General features: G+C 45.2%; 1 protein-coding gene across 1 annotated transcript; it reads right to left on the bottom strand.

The window, feature by feature from the left end:
* Positions 1–1,693: 1,693 nt before the first annotated feature.
* CKMT2 (creatine kinase, mitochondrial 2) lies at positions 1,694–25,120 on the bottom strand (the record flags this gene model as incomplete). Its single annotated transcript, XM_082013424.1, has 9 exons — positions 1,694–1,813; positions 5,669–5,794; positions 6,151–6,285; positions 9,368–9,491; positions 11,986–12,071; positions 14,390–14,611; positions 15,350–15,445; positions 16,661–16,859; positions 24,969–25,120. 9 exons carry the CDS (start codon positions 25,118–25,120, stop codon positions 1,694–1,696), a joined length of 1,260 nt encoding a protein of 419 aa, XP_081869550.1.
* Positions 25,121–26,121: the final 1,001 nt, after the last annotated feature.

The raw sequence follows: 26,121 nt of genomic DNA, 5'->3' as shown, positions 1-26,121 counted from the left end.
TGTGTGATACAACACAGTATGGGCATACTGCTCACTCATCTTCAACTTGCTCTCCACCAGGACCCTATGTCCTTGCAAAGCTGCTTTCCACTCAGTTGTCCCTCAGCTTGTGCTGTTGCATGGAGTTGCTCCATCCCAGGTGCAGGACTTTGCCTCGCCTCTGTTGAACTTAATGAGATTTCTGTCAGCCCATTTCTACAGTCAGATGGCCTGTGAAGGGCAACCCTGCTCTCCAGTGTACCAGCTGCTCCCTTTTTTTTAGCACCAGCAGTGGACTGGCTTAATGTGTAATGCACCTCATCATCCAGGTCATTATTAAAGGTATTAAAACAGTATCATCAGCTCCAATAGCAACCCCTCAGGAATACGATTAGTAAATGGACTTCATACCGCTGCCTATCAGTGGTTTGCAAGTCAGGAGGAGAAAAGCAAGTAGAGGCTATAATCTGAGCACATTTGGCCCACAGTCAAATTTTGTGTTGATCTGAGTGTTTTGGAGAGCTAGTGGTAAAGTCTTTACAGTTTTACTTGTTTGCCTTCTATGTGAAATCAGCAGAATTCTCTTTCCCTCCCCCAGAATTACTATTATTAACCACTATTTAGGAAGACAGTAGCAAAATGTTAGGGAATGTACCCATAGATGAGGAAGCAACAAGCAGTCATATGGAAGGTGCAACATACTTTATACGCAACAGCTCTCCTTCTGAGCAAGAAACAGGATTGGCATCATGCTGCTGAGTTCCAGGAGCTGCTAATTCACCATCTAGCTCTCAATTAACTTCCAATTGTGATTTTTGAAGTCTGTAACTGGTTATGTCCTAGTTATCCAGTCACAGCTTTTCAGATAAGGCTCACTGAAAAACCTTCTAAAGGGACTTTGGACCAGGCTAGCATTGTATAGTAGATTTCAAATGAGAGGTTTCTGATGAAGGATGCTTTGTGAGGGGAGTTGTTACCACATGAGAATTAAAGTAAGACTAACACAGGTTTTCTCAATGTTTTCTCAGATCTTACACTGCATGAGTTTTATAAATCTTATTGCTCAAAGTGCTGCATTGGGCTCTAGAGCATCAGTTTGGATACTACTGGGACGCGTGCCCTAGACATACCCATACCTACAGTAGCAATGGGCACCTCAGCAGTGTCCTTTTCCTGCCCACACAGGAACCATTTTCTGCTGATACTACTCCCAGCTCCTTTTCTTTTTTCCCTGTGAACTGGTGTTTTGAATGTGGTTACTGTGGAACACTGCATATGTTTCAATATGCAAAAAAGAAGCAATGGGACCGTTAGCATCTGCTATTTTTTCTTTCCACCAAGCTGCTCACCACATGGCGTAGTGGTGAGCAGAGACAAGATCTTACTGAGGGTTGCAGTATGTCCTTAGGCTCTTTGATGAGTGATGGTTAGCTGGAGCCTGGTCCCAACCACCACTAGTACTTTACTTATCACCAACCAAGAAAGAAAGAGCAGCAATCCCCACAAAAGAGCATACCAAGGTGCTTATATTGGGTGCATGCTACTAAAGCTGCATGAAGACTGGCTTCTGCCAATGCAGTCAGGCATCTGAGGAGACACTTAGTATCAGGTAGTGTTTTATTACACAAGCTATTTATACAGAGATATACAGAGGTGCCTTTCTGTCGGAATGGCAGCCATATTTTCCATTAGTTGCCAGTCATCAGCAGCAAGATCACTTCCTGCCAAACTGAGGCAACGGTGGTGGCACTTTGATGTCTTGACCTCTTTCCAGTTTCTTCTCGCAGTCAACTAGGTAATTGACCCCATCAATGACAATCTGGACTAGCTCCACCTACAATAATAAGAAGAAAATAGTAGTAATAGAAGCTTTAGCTAATGTTGTTAATATAGGAAGGGAAAATTGGCTTGTACTGCAGTGATAGCAGGTAAAGCTAGAAGTAAGGAGGGCCATGGCATAAAGATCACACACCCTGTGGCACAGGGAGTATGGGTCATGCTAGTCCAGTGGAAACCCATGGTAATTCCCTTCTTTTTGCCTTGAGTTTGGACCACCAGCAACAGAAATTTTCAAATAGGGCCCTAAAGTTATTTTCACCAAATTGTGCTCCTACTCGTCTTCCTATAGGAACAAAGCAAACAAATAAAAGTACTTTAAAATATTTAGACGTAAATTGAGAGACCTATTTCAAATGTGATCACCATGAGGGTCCAGGATCCTCCCCAGATGTTTGCTGAGAAGTAATACCTGGCACAGACAGGGCTGCTTGTCCATTGTGTTCCCCACACTCACATACAAGGATGAAGAAACCAAAACATCAGTGCTGTGCGTGCTCAGCAGCACCGAGCAGTTCTCACTGAAGCAGCAAATGCCCTTGCTATGTCTTCCCAGCTCCCAAGCCTGTGCTGCCCCTGAGCTTGCAGGAGCATTTATGTGAGCACACAGTCAGACAGAAACTAACTGGGACGATGGTGCAAGGAGAGGAAGACAGAAGCTCACTACCCTGACTCACACCAGCCCTGAATGCTGCTGGAGGCATGGGGTGGGAGTCCTTCACATGGCTGGGACTGGGAGGATGGCAGGACTACCTGTTTGGCCACAGCCATTTAGACTGCCTGAGAAAGCTCGTTAAACTAGAGTCTTGTACTACTTCACAGGCATGGCTCAGGACCATATGTTCCCCTGCAGATGACCATGAGCCCTGCTGCAATGATTTGTCAGCTGTGGGGAAAGGTGTCCTACTCATCCTACCCAAGCGTGCTGGCTTTGCTGAGGCAGTTTTGCCGAGCCCAGGACCCACATCTCTGAAGCAGAGGGAGTCATCCTAAAGTTTATGCTGGCTCTACATCATCCATAACTCCTTTCTTTTCAGCTCTTGATTTACACGGGCAGGGGTGGGATTAGCTCCAGGCCCAGTGCTGCACCCAAATTTGCAATTCTATGTGGCAGGGGGTAGTGGTGTCTTTGTAACCTTTTTCAAAATTGCTCCATAATACAAGGTGCCTTGTCCCCATGGGACTTTCTCCACAGGCTGTGACATGGGAGGGCCACAGGCCCTGTGGTATTGTTAGCCTGCAAGCTATAGCACTGATTTTTCTTAATCTTCATGGAATGGTTCATTAGCAACCTTTAATGACTGGCTTGTTAAAACCTAATGCGAAGACTAAATCTCATTGTCTCTTTATTGTGACAGTCGCTGATTTTCAAGGGATTTGTTTTTACTATAAAGCATTTCAGTGGCTTAGTGGTTTATTTTATTGTCTTTTACAAACCAGCTGTGTTGGGAAATCAGAGGTTTGAATTTGCAGCCTCCAGGAGAAAAGGAATTTCATATTAAGTTTGCATTGACCAGTAACTGAAACAAAGCAAAAATAGAAACAATTTTATCTTGCACCTTTGGGAACATAATTTAGTTCTGCAAACACATTTACCACATAATGGAATTTATTTTATTATGTACTGCAAAAAATACAATCTTGCAATAAAACATTTCTTTGAGTTTGTGTGTGTTTGCCTTGTCTTATTTAGATTTCAAAATCTTCAAGGTAAGGATTGTATCTGATCTATTGGCATAATCCTTTGCATCCTTGCTGTCTGAGGCGTTACTGACTTCAGTGGAAGTCTTTATAGAAGCAAAAATTTGTAGGCTTAGCCCATCTGTCAGTAGAACTCTCATTAACTGATCATGCCATGTAATCCGTTTGTATTATTAGTGTTATTTTAGTATAAAGCACACATGATAATGTTTCAGATATTAATAAATGTCTTTGACACATACTGTTTTTGCAAATAATACAGCTTAATAGTTTTTCAGTCTAGATCCAAGGGAACATAGCTGCCTATATCCAACTCCAAAATTAAAAATTTCCAGCCCCTGTCCAAATGTCCCTTGGCTGTGAAGACATTCAAGGGCATGTCCAAATACAAAAGCACAGAAGACCCAACTTGGCTCTGTCCCAGTGGCAGAAAACCCAAGGTGAGTGAGGAAGGGAAGCCAGCTGGCTGGCTGTGGACCAGTTTGAATCTAGTTGTGAACCAGGTGCATTATCCCAGGTTTATATTCATGTTATGGAAACCTGCCAAGAATCAGGCTGAACTCAGGTGTTGGGCTGCAACACCAGGACCAATTGGCATCCGTATCTAAGCTGCCAAAGCCTCTTAGTGCTGTGCTGTTCTGCATAAACACACCTTGACAACATGCTTTTCTTTGCAGTCAAGTTTTAACTTGCAGCAAAGCCCTTAAGTGAATTAAAATTTTGCTGCTGGGCAAGCAGGCAGCCCTTCAAATCCTGACATGTAGAAGCAGGTTGGCATCTGAGGCCAAAGCATGTATTGCATTGCTCGTGGAGAAAAAGGGTCCTCAGGAGACATCAGTCCCACCAGGGCCTGCCTGGTTGACCATAGCTGAAAGGTTACAGCACACACCTGGGTGATGAAAGACATGTTTCACAGAAGGTTTGAAAGCCTCTGTTTCCTATCTACTAGCATAGTGCTCAAATCACTGGACTTACAGGGTCTTGCAAGGTAAATTTTTGTCTCGATTGTTCTTGATGTGGCCAAGGGTGAGCACAGCCCTGGCCTTGATGAGGAAAGGGAAGCTGTAGCTGTGCCAGAGAACTTACAGCCTGTGACCTGGAGTAAAGGTTTAGCTCAGGCAGATCTAGTGGGAGGAGGCTGCAACTCTTTGACTCAGCTGTTTCTCTCCCATCCTCTAGTAGATTTGCTCTTAGGAGTTGTTCTGCTGTACAAAATACTTAAATATGAAACTGGAATGAGGTCTAGGACACGAGTCTCCCGGGAGAGCAGCAGCACCACCATGCTATAGGGTCATTTCCACTCTCTGGCACAACAAATACTCACTCAAACTGAAATAGCTTCAAAACCAATGTCTGAGATGAACCCATCTCATCGTAGTCTATAGCCCAACAGGGAGGGCTCAGAGCTGACAATAAAATCTTTGCCCTGATTTAAACCTAGCTCTCCCATGTCCTCTGCTCAGTGCCATACAAGACATGTGAAGATGGCACCAACTCCTTCTCAATTATTTTGGAATGAAAAGACTGGCCTTTTCCTGTTGTCTAACTACGGGGAAAGTGCATGGCTCTGAATATCAGTCTTGCTTTCAGTGCGTCACTCCCTGAGTGGGTTAGGGCTCAATCCCTGCTACTTTCCCCAGAATTTTGCACCAGGTACAGCAGGTACCACCCAAGGTGTAGTAGCTATCTCAGTGCCCACAGTACAACTTAAAAACCTGTCTCATGTCCAGCACTGCAGAGACCACCAGACACTGATCTCATAGCTGGGCACTCCAGCAGGCAAGCAGGTCTAAGAGTTCATGCTGTGATGCTGTGAAACACCATCTTGAGGGATGTCTGTTACCAAATCCAAACTTTCTAGCGCCTGTGTTCTCTCAATGGAGATCCTCAGCACATGGTACAAGCAAGTCATATTTGTGGAACTTGCTCAGGGTTGGTTTTTTTCATTGTCATAATAGGAATACTTGTCAAACACTTCATGCACGTTAATAATTTTTCTTTGAGTAAGCATTTCCACTGGACCAGATTCATCAGGAGTAAAAACTGCCATGACTCCGCTGAGGTCAGCAAAGTGAACCCAGCCAGAGGGAAACTGACTTGTATCAGTACAGATCTGAGCTAAAAAGCAAGGAAAAAACACCCGACAGGTTACCTCCGAGCGACCCATGCGGTCCAGATTGGAGATATCATACACATCTGCTACAGCTGCCGTGTCCACTCCACCAGTGCCACGCTTTTGTAGGCGCAAGTTCTCCAGGATCTTTGGAAACCTGGGATCCTATCAGAAGAAACAGGTTTGAGCTTATTGCCTTTTACCCGGTGTGTTGTGCCAAATCGTTGCAATGCTATTATCCATGACTTAATAGCATCTCCAGAAAGTCAGGCAGAGATGGATAGTTTTCTCCATCCTTGGATTACAGCCTGTCTTGGAGGCTGTCTGCTGAATAGATTGATTTCCATAACAAATTCAATAATTTGCAGAATAAAAGTGTGCTCAATTAGTTGTGTATTATCCCTGGGAGCTTGTTAGACATCATGCTAACATGCAGCGCTGTAAGCTGTCATTTTTCATTTGTTCCTTTATAAATCAGAAGAACTGACTTGTGTCACTGCCCTTTTAAATGACTTATGTACCTTGCTAAGCCTGGGCAGCTTAACATGGACTCCAGCACGTAAACCAGTTCCCAGGTTGGAAGGACAGGTCAGAACATATCCGAGACGTTCATTCCACATGAACTCCCAGCCCCGTTCTTTAATTAATCTTTCCACCTAAGATGGCAAATAAAAAAAGAAAACAAAAAGAAAAGGGCAGCATGAAAATATCTTATTTTAAAATGTCTGCTTATAGCTGAGATTCTTTTCACCATCTGAGTTGATGATGAACTTCACTGACACCAGTGAAGTTGCATAAATTTACACCCAAGTACAGTCTGGTTTGGATCTGAGGCAAATGTTTGCATGCATCAGGTACCAAGATCCCCAGTGCATATTACAAGGATTTCTTCATCATTTTTTCATGACCACTAGCTTGCAGACTCTTTGTCACTTTATCACAAAGTTCCCTGTCATGATGGTTTGGTATAGCCTTAGCCCATGAAGCTGTATCTTCACATAAGAATTATGGCTTTTGTGTTTCTAAACTTGGTATTTTTGGAGGAAGGTTGCAACACACAAGCCCAAAGGACTCAAATGCTATGAAGCAAACAAAAGGAGCTGAAGATTAATTTTGTGTAATTTTCAAGGTGATGCCATGACTCTCGGGGGAGGACAGTAAAATCCTAGTATTAACAGCCACACTTCCATTATAAGGAGACAATGTAGCTTGTATATAATGCTTTTCATTAGTAGGTCTCTTGACAGTGGGAAACTAGACCTGATTTCCTGCTTCAGACACCGGCTCTGGTTGCACTTCCCAAAGCTGTCTGACCACTTCCACGGCGAGGCCCATAGGTCCACCTCTGTTGAACACGAGCTAACCACGGGCAAAACTGGGAAAAGCATCCGCAAGCCATGTCACCTGGGCCACCACCTTGTCCACTGTTTAGTCTCATGGGTATACTTTGCAAACCTAACAGGTGCCAGTTAACCATCCCAATGCCAAAGCAGCATACATTAAGTGCATTTGTTTTCCTGTGTTACCAAACCCACTACATGCTAAAACTTCCCTATGGATGCTCTGAACTTCCTTGGCTTCCACAATAAGGACATTGTAGTTCCCTGTTGCCCTTACTTGGCCTTGTGTTTTTGTGGCTGGGGACTGTGAAGTGATATGGAAGGGGTGCACAGCTGTATTAGCTCTATACTTGCTGGGGATTTTCTGAGGCAGGGGTGCCTCTAGAAAGCCAGAGAATCTGTTTTGCCAACATGAGATGAATGAAACAAGCTGGCCCAATATGCATTTCCATACCCAGGAAGAAAAACAGCGTGATGGAGACAAATGCTGTTCCTCCACAGTTCAGATGAAGTAAACATGCCAAGGACCCCAATGAGCAGAAATGTTTATTTTATGCAGCCTGAATGTTCTTGCAGTCTTGGAGACAATTTCAAGCCCATTTCAGCCTTCCATAGCTAAACCTCTAGGCTTTCCTGTACTATGGCAATCCACCTAGGAATGGCGTTGACAAGAGTAGTGGAGAATAGTGTTCAGCCATGTCTCCTGTTCCACTGCACCTTACACTTCCACCAAAACATAACATTGCCTGTGGGACACAGTAAAGGCCGCTTTCTCTCTCAAAGCAACTTTTTCCGTGACAGAGCAGTACATAGGGCTGCACTGGGCCCAGAGCCAAAGAGCCATATGTAGATTGTCTAGACAAAACTGTTTTAACCCACACACCTTCTCATGAAGGCTTTTTTATATTTGTGAATAGCTAGACCAGAATAAAATCCCAGATCCCTGGCTATCAGTTCTTAGTATTATAATCACAAAGCCCCATATGTCATCCATGACATAGTCACTGGAATCAAGTGCACTCTCAGCAAGTTTGCAGGCAACACCAAGCTGGGTGGTGTGGCTGACACACCTGAGGGACGGGATGCCATCCAGAGGGACCTGGACAAGCTCGAGGAATGGGCCTGTGTGAACCTTATGAGGTTCAACAAGGCCAAGTGCAGGGTCCTGCACCTGGGTCGGGGCAACCCCCGGTATCAGAACAGGCTGGTGGATGAAGGGATGGAGAGCAGCCCCATGGAGAAGGACTTGGGGGTACGGGTGGATGAAAAGGTAGACATGAGCTGGCAATGTGTGCTCACAGCCCAGAAGCCAACTGTGTCCTGGGCTGCATCCAAAGCCGCGTGGCCAGCAGGGCGAGGGAGGGGGTTCTGCCCCTCTGCCGTGCTCTGGGGAGACCCCCCTGCAGGGCTGCGTCCAGCTCCGGAGCCCTCGGCACAGGAGAGACATGGACCTGCTGGAGCGGGGCCAGAGGAGGCCACAAAAATGCTCAGGGGGCTGGAACAGCTCTGCTGGGAGGACAGGCTGGGAGAGTTGGGGTTGTTCAGCCTGGAGAAGAGAAGGGTCTGGGGAGACGTTAGTGCAGCCGGCCAGGACTTAAAGGGGGCTCATAAGAAAGACGGGGACAGGCTTTTTATCAGGGTCTGTTGCGATAGGACATGGGGTAATGGTTTTAAACTAAAAGAAGGCAGATTCAGACTAGATCTAAGGAAGAAATTTTTCACAATGAGGGTGGTAAAACCCTGGCCCAGGTTGCCCAGAGAGGTGGTCGATGCCCCATCCCTGGAAACACCCCAGGTCAGGCTGGATGGGGCTCTGAGCAACCTCCTCTGGTTGAAGATGTCCCTGCTCACTGCAGGGGGGTTAGACTAGATGGCCTCTAAAGGTCCTTCAAACCCTTCAAACCCTTCAAACCCAAACTGTTCTATGATTCTATGACATCTCTCAAAAGTGGCAGTGAGCCAAGGGGTCCTAAGCCCTGAGTCCTATGCGCAACCTCAGCACCATCCACTCTGCTCCCAGCATCAGGGATGAGAACCAGGAGACTGGGCCAAATAAATTCTTCATTTGAGAAAATCAAGCAATCCAAATAAAATGCTTGATTTATGAATTTCCACAGGCATAAAACGTCAAAAAAGGGATATTTCTTTAGCCAGCCTGTGCTTAGGATTTTCATGGAAAAGCTACAAATATATTTTATTTATTTTTCCCTTCAATTCAGCTAGCAATTTGCCCATGTTTCCTTCTTTAACTGCATTAGCATGGGCTGCTCTCTGGACTGTTATCTGGACTTCGTTTTGTCACCCCCAGGAATGTCAGTTCAGTATGAACCATAGTAAGCAGTGCTGACAACAGCCCAAAAACAAACAAACCAGAATAATGCACTCATTGAGACACTACCTCTTTTAAACCACGGCAAAATCTTTCAAACACCCGTTTCATGTTGCCACCCTTCTCCATGGAGATCACCCTGGTGTGGTCCTCTTCATTAATCCAGATGAGAAATGTCTTGTCATTGTTATGCCTTGTTGGAGGAGGAAAAAAAAGCAGTGCCTTTAAAGAGACAAGCCCTGAAAAATAATTCTCAGTATCCTTAGTTTTATCACAGCTTTTCAGGGCTGTGGAGTGGTTAAATGCAGCAAAATAACATTGTTCTGTGGAGTTAGGGATTTGAGCTACTTTCACAGTTGGATCCCCCATGCCAGTGGCATTACGTGGGTTTCTCAGGCATAGCGAGAAGTGCAGTTTTTCTGATTACATCATGCTGCTGCAGTGCTGAGCGAGGAAAAATGTGTTGTCCTCTAGCATGAGCACAGCTGGGAGGTGCAGCAAAGGGAGAAGCCAAGCTCTGCATCCTCTGTCACCAGGGACGGTTTTTATTGTTCTTAGAAAATTGTGCAGTTAGGAAAAAAACCTAACATTTACATCCTGCTGGGGGGCCAAGCAATATGTCCTTACTTAATTGTATTCTCTCTTAAATCAAATCCCAGTGCCCTCTCTATCGCTTGGTGGCACTGGATTGCCACATCAGTCAAGTTACGTGTCCGAGGACAGGAGAGGGACGTTGCTTCCAGGCAGCACATTAGTGATGCTGGCTTGTCAGTCGAGATAAAAATGCCTGAAGATACCCACTCTTTCTTCAAACAAATCAGTTGTGCCTAGATTTAATAAGTGCTGGGTCAAACCCGAGGTCAATTTTCCTGGCTTTTTATCCATTTTCTCTGCCTTCTACTACCGCCTTTCTACAGCACGTAGAAGTGATGGATCAGACTCATTCGTACAAACAGTGGAATATTACCAGGTTTGAAACACAAGAAATTTGAAAGCTTAAGGTCACTGAGAGCCTGACTTTCAGCTGGTCTTTTATTGCATCTCCTTATTTTGCACTTGGAGTTTGCCAATGCAAAACTGAGTGGGTGTAAACGTCCTGTGCCCTGACATTATGTTCACCCGAGGTCCAGTTACCTCGTCTTCAGTCACGTACAAATGTTCAGGGGAGGGTTTTCCAAAGTCTGAGGCTGGCTTCACTCAGCTCCCCCTTTAATTAACTAAGTCTCCCCATTGCTTTAAGGAACCCAAAGGGAGGCCACTTTGAGTGTGTTTAAACTGTGCCATTGCTGCCAGTGAGGTTGGTGGGAATAGTCCTGCAGCCCATAACAAGGACAGGATCACAATCTTTGTAAGAAAAATAATTTCCAGAACATGTACTCTTTTTGACAACAATTTCTTGCAAGAGAAAGGCAGGTTTTCCAAATGTTGCTTACTGAAATACTTTCTAATCATACTAGTTTTTTTCCAGACTGCCTGATATTTCACATGTAAAACAGCCAAAAACCAACTCTGTTTTATTCAGGAGATCCCTGGATACTAATTATATTGTTGGTACTTCTGTCTGTTTGTAGAGACAACTACAGCTTTATCCTTCTTCTCCACCTCAGATTTAGATGGGGACCAGGGAAGTAATCCAAAGCTTGTTGAAATTAAAAAATTCTCACAGATTTCCAGCAGGTCATCAGGTTTTGTGGGTGATCAGGTTTCACAGCACCTGCTCCCCTACAGAAATCAGGTTTAGCTCCCCACAGTAATACTGGCTGTGCTTCTGAACATTAGCCAGTATTGTCAGACGCCGCTGGGAGAAGAGTTGGGGTTTTTTCTGCATAAAATCCCATCCTCTCTGAAAGTCCTAAACCTGCCTAGGGCAAGGAGATAGCCTAGGTGATTCGTCAGAATCCTTTTTAGTTTAGTTTTTCAGAATTAAAGCTTCTGGTAATGCCTAGAAGTGTACCATGATGGCTGCAGATGCTATGCACTGCACAGCTGCCCCCATCCTCTGCTAGCAGGTGTGTGCACTGATCTCGGAGCTATTACCCTTTCCTCTCCACAGAAAATACTGTGTTTGGGCGCAAAATAAGTCAAGTGTGTCCTGAAAGTAGAAGCAGACCTAGAACAAAATAGGAGATTCAACTTCTGTATCTCCTTTTTGTTCAGTTCATTTGGAAAGAAAGCGTTACTTTCAGCTCTGGGAATTAAAATAACACTCCGTCTCTTGACTGTGAGCAGCGGGACAGGAATTTGCAGTGCCGTGTCCTGCAGCTGTATGGCCGGTGGTTCCTAGCTGACAGCATGGCTGCAGTCTGGTGTTAGAGCTGCTTTTGGAACCTCAGCTCTGCTGACTGTGTGGTGACTCACGGGCTCTTTCCCAAATGATATTTTTATCTATAAAAAGAAAAAATGGAGATAAAAACCCAAAGAAGGAGCCATGCCTATGATGCTGTGTTGTGTGGCTGATATTATTGATGGCTTCCTGAATATAAAGGTCTTACTCATTCTGTTGTTCATTACTTGTTTGGTTGGTGTTCGTTTTTTTTTTTAATTAAGCAAGAGAACTTTTTTTTTTAAAGCAAACTGAACATGCTGTGAGTATGGGGACAGAGTGGCTGCAAGGTTAGGACAAGCAAGGAGATTTGTAACACAATCTTTAAAACACAACACAGGCTTCTGAATGTCATGCAACATACCAGATTCCTCTGGCATCTGGCCAGTCACGTGCCATCCCAGCACATGTTAGCAAAGGAGACACTGGCTTATCAAAGAGAAAATGATCCTGGACACCAAAACGGGGAGAGAGAAAGAGAGAGAGAAAAAAAAACCAAAATTCAAGTTTATTCACGGAAGCAGTACAATGCTGTCTAATACATTTTACATGAAGGCAATCAATGTACAAGTAAATCACACAGGACAGCTTGTGAATCTGGTTCCTTCTTCTGAAAACTAAAAGCACTTTACCCAGGTGATTTTCTTGAATCTTGCAGATTCTCACTGACATTGGTAATACGACCATGTTGTGCCAAAAATATTTTTCAAATGTAGGGAGGAATAGGAGTTGGGGACCTAATACCACTTAATACCACCAGAGATGTTTTCTGCATACAGACCTATTTCAGGGTAGGAGAAGGCAATGAGTTCTTAAAGATTGAAAAAAATTTAAAAATGTTAGTTCTGAAAAGATATTTCTCCAGCACAGAGATTTAGCAAATTATTCTGAGCATGAAGTCAAGGTAGGAATTAAATCAGTGCTAAGCTTGACCTTTCAGAATGCCAGAGTTGTTCTGTTCCTTAACAGAGATGCTATCTTGATTTAATAAATGTAGTACTTGCTGTGCCACCAACTTGCCACGTTCCAGATAATTTAGATTTTTTTTAAACTAAGCTGTTTTTTTCCCAAAGCAAATAAGTATTTGATTTTTGTGTGTGTGCTGAAAAATTGTTGTTCTTAATTCCTCAAACACTACTGTATCAAATGTGTGGGTTTTTTTGGGGGGAGGGTGTTCTGTTGTTGTTATTTTTAAATCTAGGGTTTAATTAAGAATAGCGAGGCAAGCCATCCAGAATTAATATGACATGGTAGACAAGTTGATATGCTTTACTTCTTTTTCACCTTAGTGGAGAATTTTACGTTTTCATGTGATGGACATGATGCAGTCAGAACCCCAACCATGGAGAAAGAAAAGGTACAGAGTTCTCTTTGCTCATCACAGCGACACATTTCCTTCCTCAGCTTGCTCCACTTGACGCTTTTACTTGAAAGAAAAATTCCCCTTTTTGCAAGAAAACAGCTGATCACTGTTTCCCTTATGTGCATATGGGCCAAATCTGCAAAGTACCAAATGCCTTCTCTGCTGAATGCCATTCAGCTGGCACTGATTTGGTCTTACCAAGATCAAATGGTGCTTATTAAAGGCTGGTGGAAAGCCTGATACCACAGAGGTTCAAGGTCCTAAAGTTCTGGAGGAGGTATGCAATGGTATCAGTTAAAGATGGAATCTGAGGTTACAACATTTGGTGCCCTGATTTCTATAAATTTGTATTACCATAAAAACAAACAAAACACAGTAAAGTGCTGAATCAGTGAAGCCTATTCCACTTCCCAAAGGGCCTAGCCTTAAACCATGAAGGAATTATATTCTCCACACTCCTATTCCGACCTCTGCTTTCTGAGGAGCTCTCTTCTGCTGAAAAAGGTAATGAAATAAAACCTACAATAGGTCATCAACAAGTAAACATATTACCAAGGGCATTCAATTAAAAAAGTTCCTGACCTTACATAAATTCTTAACTCCTGGTTAATGTAGACTGTGACACCTAGTTCCAGGGTTATAAATAGTTATGTTACTTCATCAGCTCTCTTTTTGTTGATGTTATGGATTAATGTGACATGAATAATAGCTAACAGGGTACAGCCATTCCTTTGGATATTTAACATGCACATTCAAGGTTTGTTTGACACGTCACATGCTGTGACAAAATTCATGATGAAAATGCTTGTGTTTCCATCTGTGTCACAATGAAAACTCTTGTTATGGACCTGATCCTTCAAGTCCTTAAACACAGTTACAGCACTGGGAAGAGGTCACCTGGGTCCAGTTGGCTACGGCCATTTTGAGGAAATGAGAATTAGTGTAGTTTTGACATAAAGAAATTACAGCCAAAACCTCCCACCCCAACAGTCTAAAATACAGATAATATGTAATGCATATCTCAATGTAATATTTTTAGTTAGAATGGTTATTAATATAGAAAATATCAATCTTTGCTCAAGGAAATGACCAGGAAAAAGACCTGAATTTGCTTTGTTATTTGTCCAGAGAGGTGGCAGCAGCCATTTATCTTTGATTTGACACAGATCTTGCCATCTGGAATATAACTCCACATTTCGGACCCGCACAGTTATCTACTTAGCCACAAATATAGACCCTGGATGATTTGCCAAAACATTAAAAATATTGACAGATCATTAACTACTGCGTTAATGCTGTGATTATCCTACTTTGCTGCACAGGAAAGCAGGTACCCCAAAGAAGGACGAAGATTAAGATAAACAAGAGTAAATGAGGGTGGTATCAGCACTGGTGCTATACTTACATCAATAAGCTGCTGCTGATCCCTCTCGGACATATTGGTCAAGCTGTAGTACTTTCCAGAGAGGTCTCCTTTCAGCCCAGCGAGCGCGGTGACCACAACATTCTCCACCTCTCTCCGCTCTGCCCTGGTGCAGGCAGGAGGAAGGCTGAGGCCCCGGATGCTGCGGCCAGTCCGCACCCGTGATGAGAGGACGTAGCGCTCATCAAACTGACCATGGGTGATCTGAAGGAAGAATGTTTCATTAGTTCACACACAGTACTGTGTTGTACTCCACCTTAAAAAGAAAACAAATCCCATGGTACAGAAAGAGGGGCATCTTTCTGCTAAGGCATGATGACCTCTCCATGACATCACAAATACTCAGGATATCAGAAGCCCCTCAGAGTTTCAGGCACCAGGAGGGTTTTTTAGAAACAATTTTCTTCGGCTGAATGGATGTAGCAGAGTAACCAGCTAGTCCTTTGTGGTCCCAAAACATGAAGCAATCTGCATGGCTTTTGGAAACATGGGTGTGGGCAGAGGCAGGGGGTCAGGTACAGAAGGTCCTTTGAAAGAAGAAAGCCCAAGAAGATGCTAAACCACAGTGTAGTTGAACTATGAAGGAAATATTAAGCAGCAAGGTAAGGTTTGATCATGTGTATGTGGGTGTAGTGGAGTCAACTCCTACTTTCGTTCCAACCCTTAGAAACTTATCTGTAAGCTCCTGAGGAGAGCCACAGTGCCAAGTGAGACTGTGGCCCAAATGCTTAGTACAGTTGTGACTCATCCTCCTGCTAGGAACAAGGTAGAGATGCAAATGTCTTGCTGTTAGGGCCATGAGTGCATCCCACTTTCCTTAACTCTAAAATTATGATCTTTGGATTTGGATCAGGAAAAAGAAAAATACTATTACATACAATATCGTCACTGTAAGGAACAGCCCAGAGCCTTTATTGTCTCATTATTTTATTTCAATCCTACCTTGGATGCATCCAGATCCGTGTGGTGCTTCATTGTTCGTGGATCATAGCCATTATGTCTTGCTTTAATGACAGGGTCAAAAATCTCAGCAAACACCTAGAGAGTCAAGAGAATCTAGGGAGAGTCTGCAGCATCATAGAAACTCCTAAATGCACCAGCTTCAGCCACAGAAGTCGTCTGCTGGTGCAGGTTTTGGGTGACAGACATAAAGGGGGCTTTGCAAATACAGACAGGGGTAAATATGAAAAGAGGGTGTGCTTTTGACCTACACAGTGCTCTGCAGCATTTGCTCATCTTCACAACAAAAACAAGGTGCAATTGCATCTTAAGTTACAAGCTTAGTCTGGTTACCACAGACAGGTACTGGATGTGGTGGCAACCAGATTAGGTTTCAGGATGGATTACCAACCAGAACACACATGCAGAGTCCCCTGGCAGCTTGCTTCTTGTTTTTAGGTCATGCAGGAATACCCTGTGTCTTCACTGCCATGGGATGCTAGTCCTCATTAGAGCAACTTGGCTCAGGTGTGTCAACGCTGATCACAACCACACCTTTATGCGGATGAGAGGCAGTGGCACATCTAAATGAGTAAACCAAATGACAGGGGATGATCGTCCAGAATGCCAGATGTCCCAGTCCATCCTCAGCAGCCCAGCATTTTGGACATTGTTAGGAGACTGTACAGTAATAGGTCTGTATAATAATAGGCCTTCAGTCTACCATACAATTTGCCATTGTATGGTAGACTGAAGGAAGCAGATAAGAGAGGTCAATAAAAATAAGGATTTTCCTCTCCTCTTCTCATTCCAGAGTTAAATAAACCTGTCCATCCTAATGCTGTCTGTCTTCAGCTTTTGTCATGATCCAAAAGCTGTGGCTTAATGATGTCTGGCACTTCCCACAAGACATTATTGTTTCACTTCTGCCTTTGCTATTCCACAATGTAATTTCCACATTACCTTTATTTTGTGTGTCTCAGGGTTGCTTTGCCAGAAACTAAGTTTAGTTGTAGGAAGGAGGGCAGCTGCTGGAGGCAGGTAGCAGCTGCTCCCAAGCAGGTACATTTTATTAACTTCAGTTGCAGCAGAGAGGGCACTTGTAGTAACGCCTCATGTTCTTGCATTTCCTAATGTGGAAGAGTAGGGAAAACACCATCTTTATGTACATGGCCTGTCCCTTACGTACTTTCTGGGATACAGTTTATCTTGGGAGCGCATACCCTACCGGGAATCTGTCTTCATCTAAGGAGCTCTTGTGAACAATACCATGAAAACTGAACCAAATACAACATTATTGTGAAAAAGTCTTACCTCATAGGATTCTTCATCACCTGCGACCATTCCCACAGTTTTAATGAAAGGATGGCCAGGATTGTCAACCCCGGTTTGGATGCACTGGTCCAGGGTGTAGCCGTTGGGAGTCATCTTGTCCCTTAGCTTGGAGTAAATGGCGGGTGTGAGGCACTCAGCCATGCAGTTGTTATGTTTACGGAGATCAGGATAGTCTGCGCTGAAGAGAAGAAGAATCCCAAGTGATTAATGTGGCACCTTTGAAGTGTAATCCTTGCTAGTTTATGGAGCTATTAAAGGGGTCATGAGATACAGAGTACACAGCACTGTTTAAAAGTATAATTAGCTCTTGGTTTATATGTTGCATTGAATTTTAGGAAGGGCGGAAGATTCAGGTCACTGAAAGTACCCCATGTTGCACACCAACAGGCAACTGCAGCTTTCTGCTACTCAGGGCCATCAGGAAAATGAATCCCAATGAGCTCTGAAAGTGTAATAAGCCCCATTAAATCTCTGCTGAGACACTCTTACTCAGAAGAAAAAGAGCTCTAATGTTGTTTTGTTCAAGTAGGAAGCGAATTATGTTTAGCTGAAGTTCTTTGTAATTCGGAGTCCAGGTGCTCTCACTCCCATGGACATTAGTGGGACTGTCTGATCTATGTCAGCTGGGAAGCTCATTCTTCTACAATATCTGGGTTTGCTTTAATGGCATTATTATTTATAGAAAGCTGCATGGTGTACTAAGACAAGGAAAATAAAGATGTTATACTTTAGCAAGGCATTTTTGCAACTGAGTCAGACCACATCAACTTTGTACTGATGATTGCTTTACGCACAACTCCATTATTTTTAGAAGAATAAATTTTAAATAGGATAATATTCACTACTTTAAAAAAAAAAAATCTGTCAGAGCCTGATCTGTGTTGTTTTTCAGAAGTATGGCCAGCAAAGTCAACCTACAGAGAAGAAGGTCTCTAATGAGTTTCTAATCATCAGCCGGCCAGTTTGTATTAGGAGTATATTATTGCAAGAATTAGGAGTATTTCAAGTACAGCAGTTACATGGGAGATTTCTTTACTACTTGCATGTCCTGGTTTCAGCCAGGATAGAGCTGGTTTTCCTCACAGAAGCCAGTGTGAGACTGTGTTTTGGATTTGGGATGAGAAACTGTTGATAATGTGCTGATGTTTTGGGTTGTTGCTGAGCCGTCAAGGACAGTCCAGCTTCTTGTGCTGGCCTGCCAGTGAGCAGGCTGGGGTGCCCGGGGAGCTGGGAGGGGACACGGCCGGGACAGCTGACCCAGACTGGCCAAAGAGATATTCCCTACCATCCGACGTCATGCCCAGTACATAAACTGGAGCTGGCCGGGGGGCGGAAATCGCTGCTCGGGGACGGGCTGTCGATCACGGGGTGGTGAGCAATTTCTGTATTGGGCATCACTTGTTCTTGTACATTCCTTTGTTGGTATTATCATTATTGTTCCCTTCTTTCTTTCTGTCCTATTAAACCGTGTTTATCTCAACCCACGAGGTTTTTCCTAATTCTCTCCCCCGTCCCACTGCGGGAGGGGGAGTGAGCGAGCGGCTGCGTGGTGCTTAGTTGCCGGCTGGGGCTAAACCACGACAGTCCTTTTTGGCGCCCAACGTGGGGCACGAGGCTTGAGATAATAACAGTTGCAGGTCACAATATCAGTTTATTTGATTTGCATCATGCTCTCATCTTTGCTGTACATGTTAAGGATCAGTGTTGGTTTCTGCGGGCTGCTGTACTCTGCAATGATTAGTGATGTCTCGCCTGTGAATTTTGTTTTTAGAGCACTGACCTTGAGCTTAATGTGGTATCATCTGAGCTCTGTACTAAAGCCGTTACTGTATTTTGGCTACTGTCTTGTGGAGACAATTAGCAATTATACTTCTGCCTCTGAAAGGTTTTTTATGGAGGAAATGCAGAATGGTACCTTTGCTACCCTCTATCATAATGTTTCCTCCTTCATCACAATAATTTTTCAGTATTTTGAACACCCTTGGGTAGTTAAAATACCTCTATTGCTACTTCTGGGGAACATTGTTTCGGTTTTGTCTAAGGTTGGCAAGTAATTTAAGAATATCACCCGGAGATCTGCCCCAAGGCTGGATAGTTATGAATGGCAGGGCATGTGGAACAGCATGGGCAAATGCCTGGGGCAGTGGGCACCTCCGGTGTTTTGGAACTTCACTCCCGAACAAGTGCAGAATCCTGATAAACTAGCAGAATATCTGGAAGAAGTATGCTGTCAGCCTGGCAGCTCCAAGGAGACACAAATCATTGCCATGTGCTGGGGCCTGGCCCATGCCTACCGAACCCTATTTAACACTGTGCAAAGGGGAGAGAGGCTCTCTGGGTCTGATGGCAATGTGGCAGGCACTGTGACTGCTCCAACCCCTGTGGCAGGCACTGTGACTACTCCAACCCCTGCAACAGGCACTGTAGCTACTCAGACTGTTGCAGCTGAACCAGAGAACCAGCCCATCCCGGTATCAGTTGCCCCTGTACAAAAGAAGAAATCTTGGAAGCGGAAGTCAGCTCGTTTAGTAAGGGAGGAGGAAGATCCTGCTAAGAGGGAGCCAGAGGAAGAGAGTGAGGAGGCAGAGTGCTCTGAAGCAGGGCCATCACAAGCACGGAAGAGGGAAGAGAGCGAGTCATCACTTGAAGAGGAGGAAGAGGAAGAACTTATAAAAGAGACGGTAACTACCCGATCTCTATCCCTGAGTGAATTGCGAGATATGCGAAAGGATTTCAGCCATCATCCAGGTGAGCACATTGTCACCTGGCTGCTCCGATGCTGGGATAATGGGGCCAGTAGCCTGGAATTAGAGGGTAGGGAAGCCAAGCAGCTGGGATCCCTTTCTAGGGAAGGGGGCATTGACAAAGCAATTGGAAAAGGTGCACAAGTCCTCAGCCTCTGGAGACGACTCCTGTCGGGTGTGAAGGAAAGGTATCCCTTCAAGGAAGATGTTCTATGTCACCCAGGCAAGTGGACCACCATGGAGAAAGGTATCCAGTACCTGAGGGAGCTAGCTGTGCTGGAAGTGATTTATGGTGACTTGGACAATGGACAATCATCCAAAGATCCAGATGAAGTCAATTGCACGCAACCTATGTGGCGGAAGTTTGTACGGAGTGCACCATCATCATATGCCAACTCATTAGCAGTAATGGCCTGGAAGGATGGAGAGAGACCAACGGTGGATGAATTGGCTGGCCAACTCCGGCAATACGAAGAAAGTCTCTCTTCCTCCCTACGGGCCTGCATCTCTGCTATAGAGAAACTGTCCCGGGAGTTCCGGCAATTCAAAGAGGATATGCCCTACCCTCCACCCATACGGACCAGTGTCTCAGCCATTAGGAGTAAGCGCTCTTCTGTTCAAGAGAGAAGATATAGAGGATACACACCACGAGCCACCCTGTGGTTTCAATTGCGTGACTACGGAGAGGACATGAGGAGGTGGGATGGAAAACCTACCTCGACCCTAGAGGCACAAGTATGCGAGCTGCAAGGAAAAACAATTACAAAAGGGGGTTCAGGTTCCTCGAGGAAAATCGTCGCTCCACTTTCCAGTGGGCAGCTTCCGAGAAAGAATAGAAGAGCTGATCCCACCTCTGATCCTCTTGAAGGGACTTCTGATTCCTATTTACAAGAAGTGGGTAACGAGTACTATGAGCAGGATTAGAGGGGCCCTGCCTCCAGCCAGGCGGAGGAGAGGGACAACCGAGTTTATTGGACTGTGTGGATTAGATGGCCTGGCACATCAGACCCACAGGAATATAAGGCTTTAGTGGACACCGGTGCACAATGTACCCTGATGCCATCAAGCCATATAGGGGCAGAACCCATCTGTATTTCCGGAGTGACAGGGGGATCCCAACAGCTGACTGTGCTGGAGGCCGAAGTGAGCCTAACTGGGAATGAGTGGCAGAAGCACCCCATTGTGACTGGCCCGGAGGCTCCGTGCATCCTGGGCATAGACTACCTCAGCAGAGGGTATTTCAAGGACCCAAAAGGGTACCGGTGGGCTTTTGGTATAGCTGCCTTGGAGACGGAAGAAATTAAACAGCTGTCCACCTTGCCTGGTCTCTCAGAGGACCCTTCTGTGGTGGGGTTGCTCAGGGTCAAAGAACAACAGGTGCCGATCGCTACCACAACAGTGCACCGGTGGCAATATCGCACCAACAGAGACTCCCTGATCCCCATCCATGAGCTGATTCGTCGGCTGGAGAGCCAAGGAGTGATCAGCAAGACTCACTCACCCTTTAACAGCCCCATATGGCCAGTGCGAAAGTCTAATGGAGAGTGGAGACTGACAGTAGACTATCGTGGCCTGAATGAAGTCACGCCGCCACTGAGCGCTGCTGTGCCGGACATGCTAGAACTTCAATATGAACTGGAGTCAAAGGCAGCCAAGTGGTACGCCACCATTGATATTGCTAACGCGTTTTTCTCGATCCCTTTGGCGGCAGAGTGCAGGCCACAGTTTGCTTTCACTTGGAGAGGTGTCCAATACACCTGGAATCGACTTCCCCAGGGGTGGAAACACAGCCCTACCATTTGCCATGGGCTGATACAAACTGCACTGGAACAGGGTGAAGCTCCAGAGCATCTGCAATACATTGATGACATCATCATATGGGGCAACACAGCAGAAGAAGTTTTCGAGAAAGGGAAGAAAATAATTCAAGTCCTTCTGAAAGCTGGTTTTGCTATAAAACAAAGTAAAGTCAAGGGACCTGCACAAGAGATCCAGTTTTTAGGAATAAAATGGCAAGATGGACGTCGACAGATCCCAACGGATGTGATCAACAAAATAACAGCTATGTCTCCACCAACTAGCAAAAAAGAAACACAAGCATTTCTGGGCATTGTGGGTTTCTGGAGAATGCATATTCCAAATTACAGTCTGATTGTAAGCCCTCTTTATCAAGTGACCCAGATTTTAAATGGGGCCCTGAGCAACGACAAGCCTTCGAACAAATCAAACAGGAGATAGTTCATGCCGTAGCCCTCGGGCCAGTCCGGGCAGGACAAGATGTTAAAAATGTGCTCTACATGGCAGCCGGGGAGAATGGCCCTACCTGGAGTCTCTGGCAGAAGGCACCAGGAGAGACTCGAGGTCGACCTCTAGGGTTTTGGAGTCGAGGATATAGGGGATCTGAGTCCCGCTATACTCCAACTGAAAAGGAGATATTGGCGGCATATGAAGGAGTTCAAGCTGCCTCAGAAGTGGTTGGTACTGAAGCACAGCTCCTCCTGGCACCCCGACTGCCGGTGCTGGGCTGGATGTTCAAAGGGAGGGTCCCCTCTACACATCATGCGACTGATGCTACGTGGAGTAAGTGGGTCGCGCTTATTACACAGCGGGCTCGAATAGGAAATCTTAATCGCCCAGGAATCTTAGAAGTGATCATGGACTGGCCAGAAGGCAAAGATTTTGGAATATCACCAGAAGAGGAGGTGGCGTGTGCTGAAGAGCCTCCACCATATAATGAACTGCCAGAGAACGAAAGGCAATATGCCCTGTTCACTGATGGGTCCTGTCGTATTGTAGGCAAACATCGAAGGTGGAAAGCTGCTGCATGGAGCCCTATACGACGAGTTGCAGAAGTGGCTGAAGGACAAGGTGAATCAAGTCAGTTTGCGGAGGTGAAAGCCATCCAGCTGGCTTTAGATATTGCTGAACGAGAAAAATGGCCAGTACTCTATCTTTATACTGACTCATGGATGGTAGCAAATGCTCTATGGGGGTGGCTACAGCAATGGAAGCAGAGCAACTGGCAACGCAGAGGCAAGCCCATCTGGGCTGCTGAATTGTGGCAAGATATTGCTGCCCGACTAGAGAATCTCGTCATAAAAGTACGTCACGTAGATGCTCACGTACCCAAGAGTCGGGCCAAAGAAGAACATCAAAACAACCATCAGGTGGATCAGGCTGCTAAGATTGAAGTGGCTCAGGTGGATCTGGACTGGCAACATAAGGGTGAATTATTTATAGCTCGGTGGGCCCATGACACCTCAGGCCATCAGGGAAGAGATGCAACATATAGATGGGCTCGGGATCGAGGGGTGGACTTGACCATGGATGCTATTGCACAGGTTATCCATGAATGTGAAACATGTGCTGCGATCAAACAAGCCAAGCGGTTAAAGCCTCTCTGGTATGAAAGACGATGGTTGAAATATAAATATGGGGAGGCCTGGCAGATTGACTATATCACACTTCCACAAACTCGCCAAGGCAAGCGCTATGTGCTTACCATGGTGGAAGCAACCACCGGATGGCTGGAAACATACCCTGTGCCCCATGCCACCGCCCAGAACACTATCCTGGGCCTTGAAAAGCAAGTCTTATGGCGACATGGCACCCCTGAAAGAATTGAGTCAGACAATGGGACTCATTTCCGAAACAACCTCATAGACACCTGGGCCAAAGAGCACGGCATTGAGTGGGTGTATCATATCCCCTATCATGCACCAGCTTCCGGAAAAATTGAACGATACAACGGACTGTTAAAGACTACCCTGAGAGCAATGGGTGATGGGACATTCAAACATTGGGATAAACATTTAGCCAAAGCCACCTGGTTAGTCAACACTAGGGGATCTACTAATAGAGCCGGCCCTGCCCAATCAAAACTTCTACGTACTGTAGAAGGGGACAAAGTCCCTGTGGTGCATGTGAGAAACATGCTGGGGAAGACAGTCTGGGTTACTCCTGCATTAGGAAAAGGCAAACCCGTTCATGGGATTGCCTTTGCCCAGGGACCTGGGTGCACTTGGTGGGTAATGCGGAAGGATGGGGAAGTCCGATGTGTACCTCAAGGAGACTTGATTTTGGGTGAAAACAGTCAATGATTTGAATTGTATTATGTTAATTGTTCAGAATGACATTACTACTATGGCTGCTATCTACCATATCAATGGTATTATAGTAAGAATCACCCAGACTGATGAAGAATGAGCTTCACTGAAACCAAGCAATGTGCAGCAGTGATGAAACCAGAACTGGCTTCAGCAGCTTGCGCCCAACAAATCCCTTGAGACCGACATCTTCGACCTGCAGATCATGAACATGGACCGTGCCAGATGACAATCCAACACCACATACCATCTCCCCTGCCCTGAGAGACTGCTATGATGGATGAAGCCCAGAGTCATGGACTGACTGAACTCCATAGACGTTTTAAAGTGATGGCTCATGGACTAAGAAAGTGATATCTGTGTGTATATATTAAAAGACAGGAAGAGTAATAATGAATAATTGGAATGTATTGAAAAGTATAGGACCTGGGCATGACGTAAACGGTATGGAATAAGGGGTGGATACTGTCCTGGTTTCAGCCAGGATAGAGCTGGTTTTCTTCACAGAAGCCAGTGTGAGACTGTGTTTTGGATTTGGGATGAGGAACTGTTGATAATGTGCTGATGTTTTGGGTTGTTGCTGAGCCGTCAAGGACAGTCCAGCTTCTTGTGCTGGCCTGCCAGCGAGCAGGCTGGGGGTGCACGGGGAGCTGGGAGGGGACACAGCCGGGACAGCTGACCCAGGCTGGCCAAAGAGATATTCCCTACCATCCGACGTCATGCCCAGTACATAAACTGGAGTTGGCCGGGGGGCGGAAATCGCTGCTGGGGGACGGGCTGTCGATCACGGGGTGGTGAGCAATTGCTGTATTGGGCCTCACTTGTTCTTGTACATTCCTTTGTTGGTATTATCATTGTTGTTCCCTTCTTTCTTTCTGTCCTATTAAACCGTGTTTATCTCAACCCACGAGGTTTTTCCTAATTCTCTCCCCCGTCCCACTGTGGGATGGGGGAGTGAGCGAGCGGCTGCGTGGTGCTCAGTTGCCGGCTGGGGCTAAACCACGACATTGCATAATGACAGTATTTTCACATTTCCTTATAGTAGAGTCCGTACAATCAGCCAGTCCCATAGATTGAGCTGCAAAGCATTCAATAGCTGATGAAATAAAATATGGACAAATATAGCACTTTGCCTAAATTTTGAAACATTTCTTAGGTTTGTCCTTGTTCGGCAATGTTTTTTTTCTGTTGATACTATCTCACATTCCTGCTTTCTGGTCTTGAAGACCATTGTTGGTGCTACCTAAAACTGAGGGTGTTAACAAAAGGTGCTGTTTTTCAGGTCACACAGCCCATGGACAGACACACAGACAGTGTGGCCACATGAGGACTCTTCAGCTTTGATAGGGATTGTTTTCCTCCAAAGACTTAAATGTTGTTCCTAGCCCAGTTAACAGGGTGCTGTGCTCAGCCGGCTGCTTAACCCCAAGTCCTTACCTTGGAGGGAAGAGTTTCCGTTTTTCCTGAACAGCAGCCTTCACATTTTGCTGGTTGAGGAGGTACCCAGTGGTTAGCACCCCTGTGCCTGCGGCTGCAAAGAGTGCAGTGGTTGCACGGCCAGCCAGGAGACGACAGAAGGTGCTAGCCATTCCTCTCGGAGGATAAGATGTCTGGAAGAGAAGACAGCCCAGTGTCAACCCATAAGTCCTCATACCATGCGAATTACAAGTAAACCCTCACTTTTAATGATAGCCCTGTAAAAGAAGGTATTTGTATTTATCATTGGTTTGCACTTAGATAGCATGTTCAGAAAAATGGTTAGTATGTACATATATTGTTTCTATACCTGTACCTGAGGTAGAGTGGGAAATACGTTGATGTTTTTTGGTGCTGTATTGAGCACACAATTCTATACCCAACACCTGAATGTTTTAATTGTTTTAATGACTTACGGTCATAATTGAATCCTTTAGCTTGCTTTGTAGCAACAACACATTACATAGAGACAACTTTTCAGTGGCCAAAAAATCTACAGTATGATAGTTATATGTGATAGTATGTGGCATTAGCTAGGTTGTTCCTTTCATAACTATCACCTACAGAAACTCTTGTGCCTTTTCCACGGTAGCTTGAACTGTTAAGCACTTTGGGTTTTTCTTCCATATGAATGAAGTTGGGGTAGGCTTGGACTTATCATCCGGCTCACACCACGGGAAGGGGGATATGCTAGGGACCTAAAAATACTCAGTGGCATGGGAAGTGGGAATAGAGGTCAACTCTTCTCTGCTTTTTCTAATATATGAATACACTCCATCAAATGGAGCTAGTGGGAGAAAACACCAAAACAAAGGTAGACCAGTGGTCATAGACATATAAAACACTTTGTTGAAGGTGCAGTAAGTGTGCATGGCTTCAGTGAGAGACAGGACAAGCATGTGGAAGAAAGATTAATTGTGGGCTTTAAGCAAATAAAAGAAACAGGCTAGCAAGAAAGACATGGACCTGTTGGAGCAGGCCACAAGAATGGTTGCGGGACTGGAACAGCTCTCCTGGGAGAAAGGCTGAGAGAGTTGGGGCTGTTCAGCCTGGAGAAGAGAAGGCTCTGAGGAGGCCTTCCAGTATATGAAGGAGGCTTATAAGAAAGAGAGAG

This window comes from Phaethon aethereus, assembly GCF_964289735.1.
Source record: "Phaethon aethereus genome assembly, chromosome: Z".
Taxonomy (NCBI): domain Eukaryota; kingdom Metazoa; phylum Chordata; class Aves; order Phaethontiformes; family Phaethontidae; genus Phaethon; species Phaethon aethereus.
The sequence above is the reverse complement of the archived record's forward strand: the minus strand, read 5'-3'. Positions and strand labels throughout refer to the sequence as shown.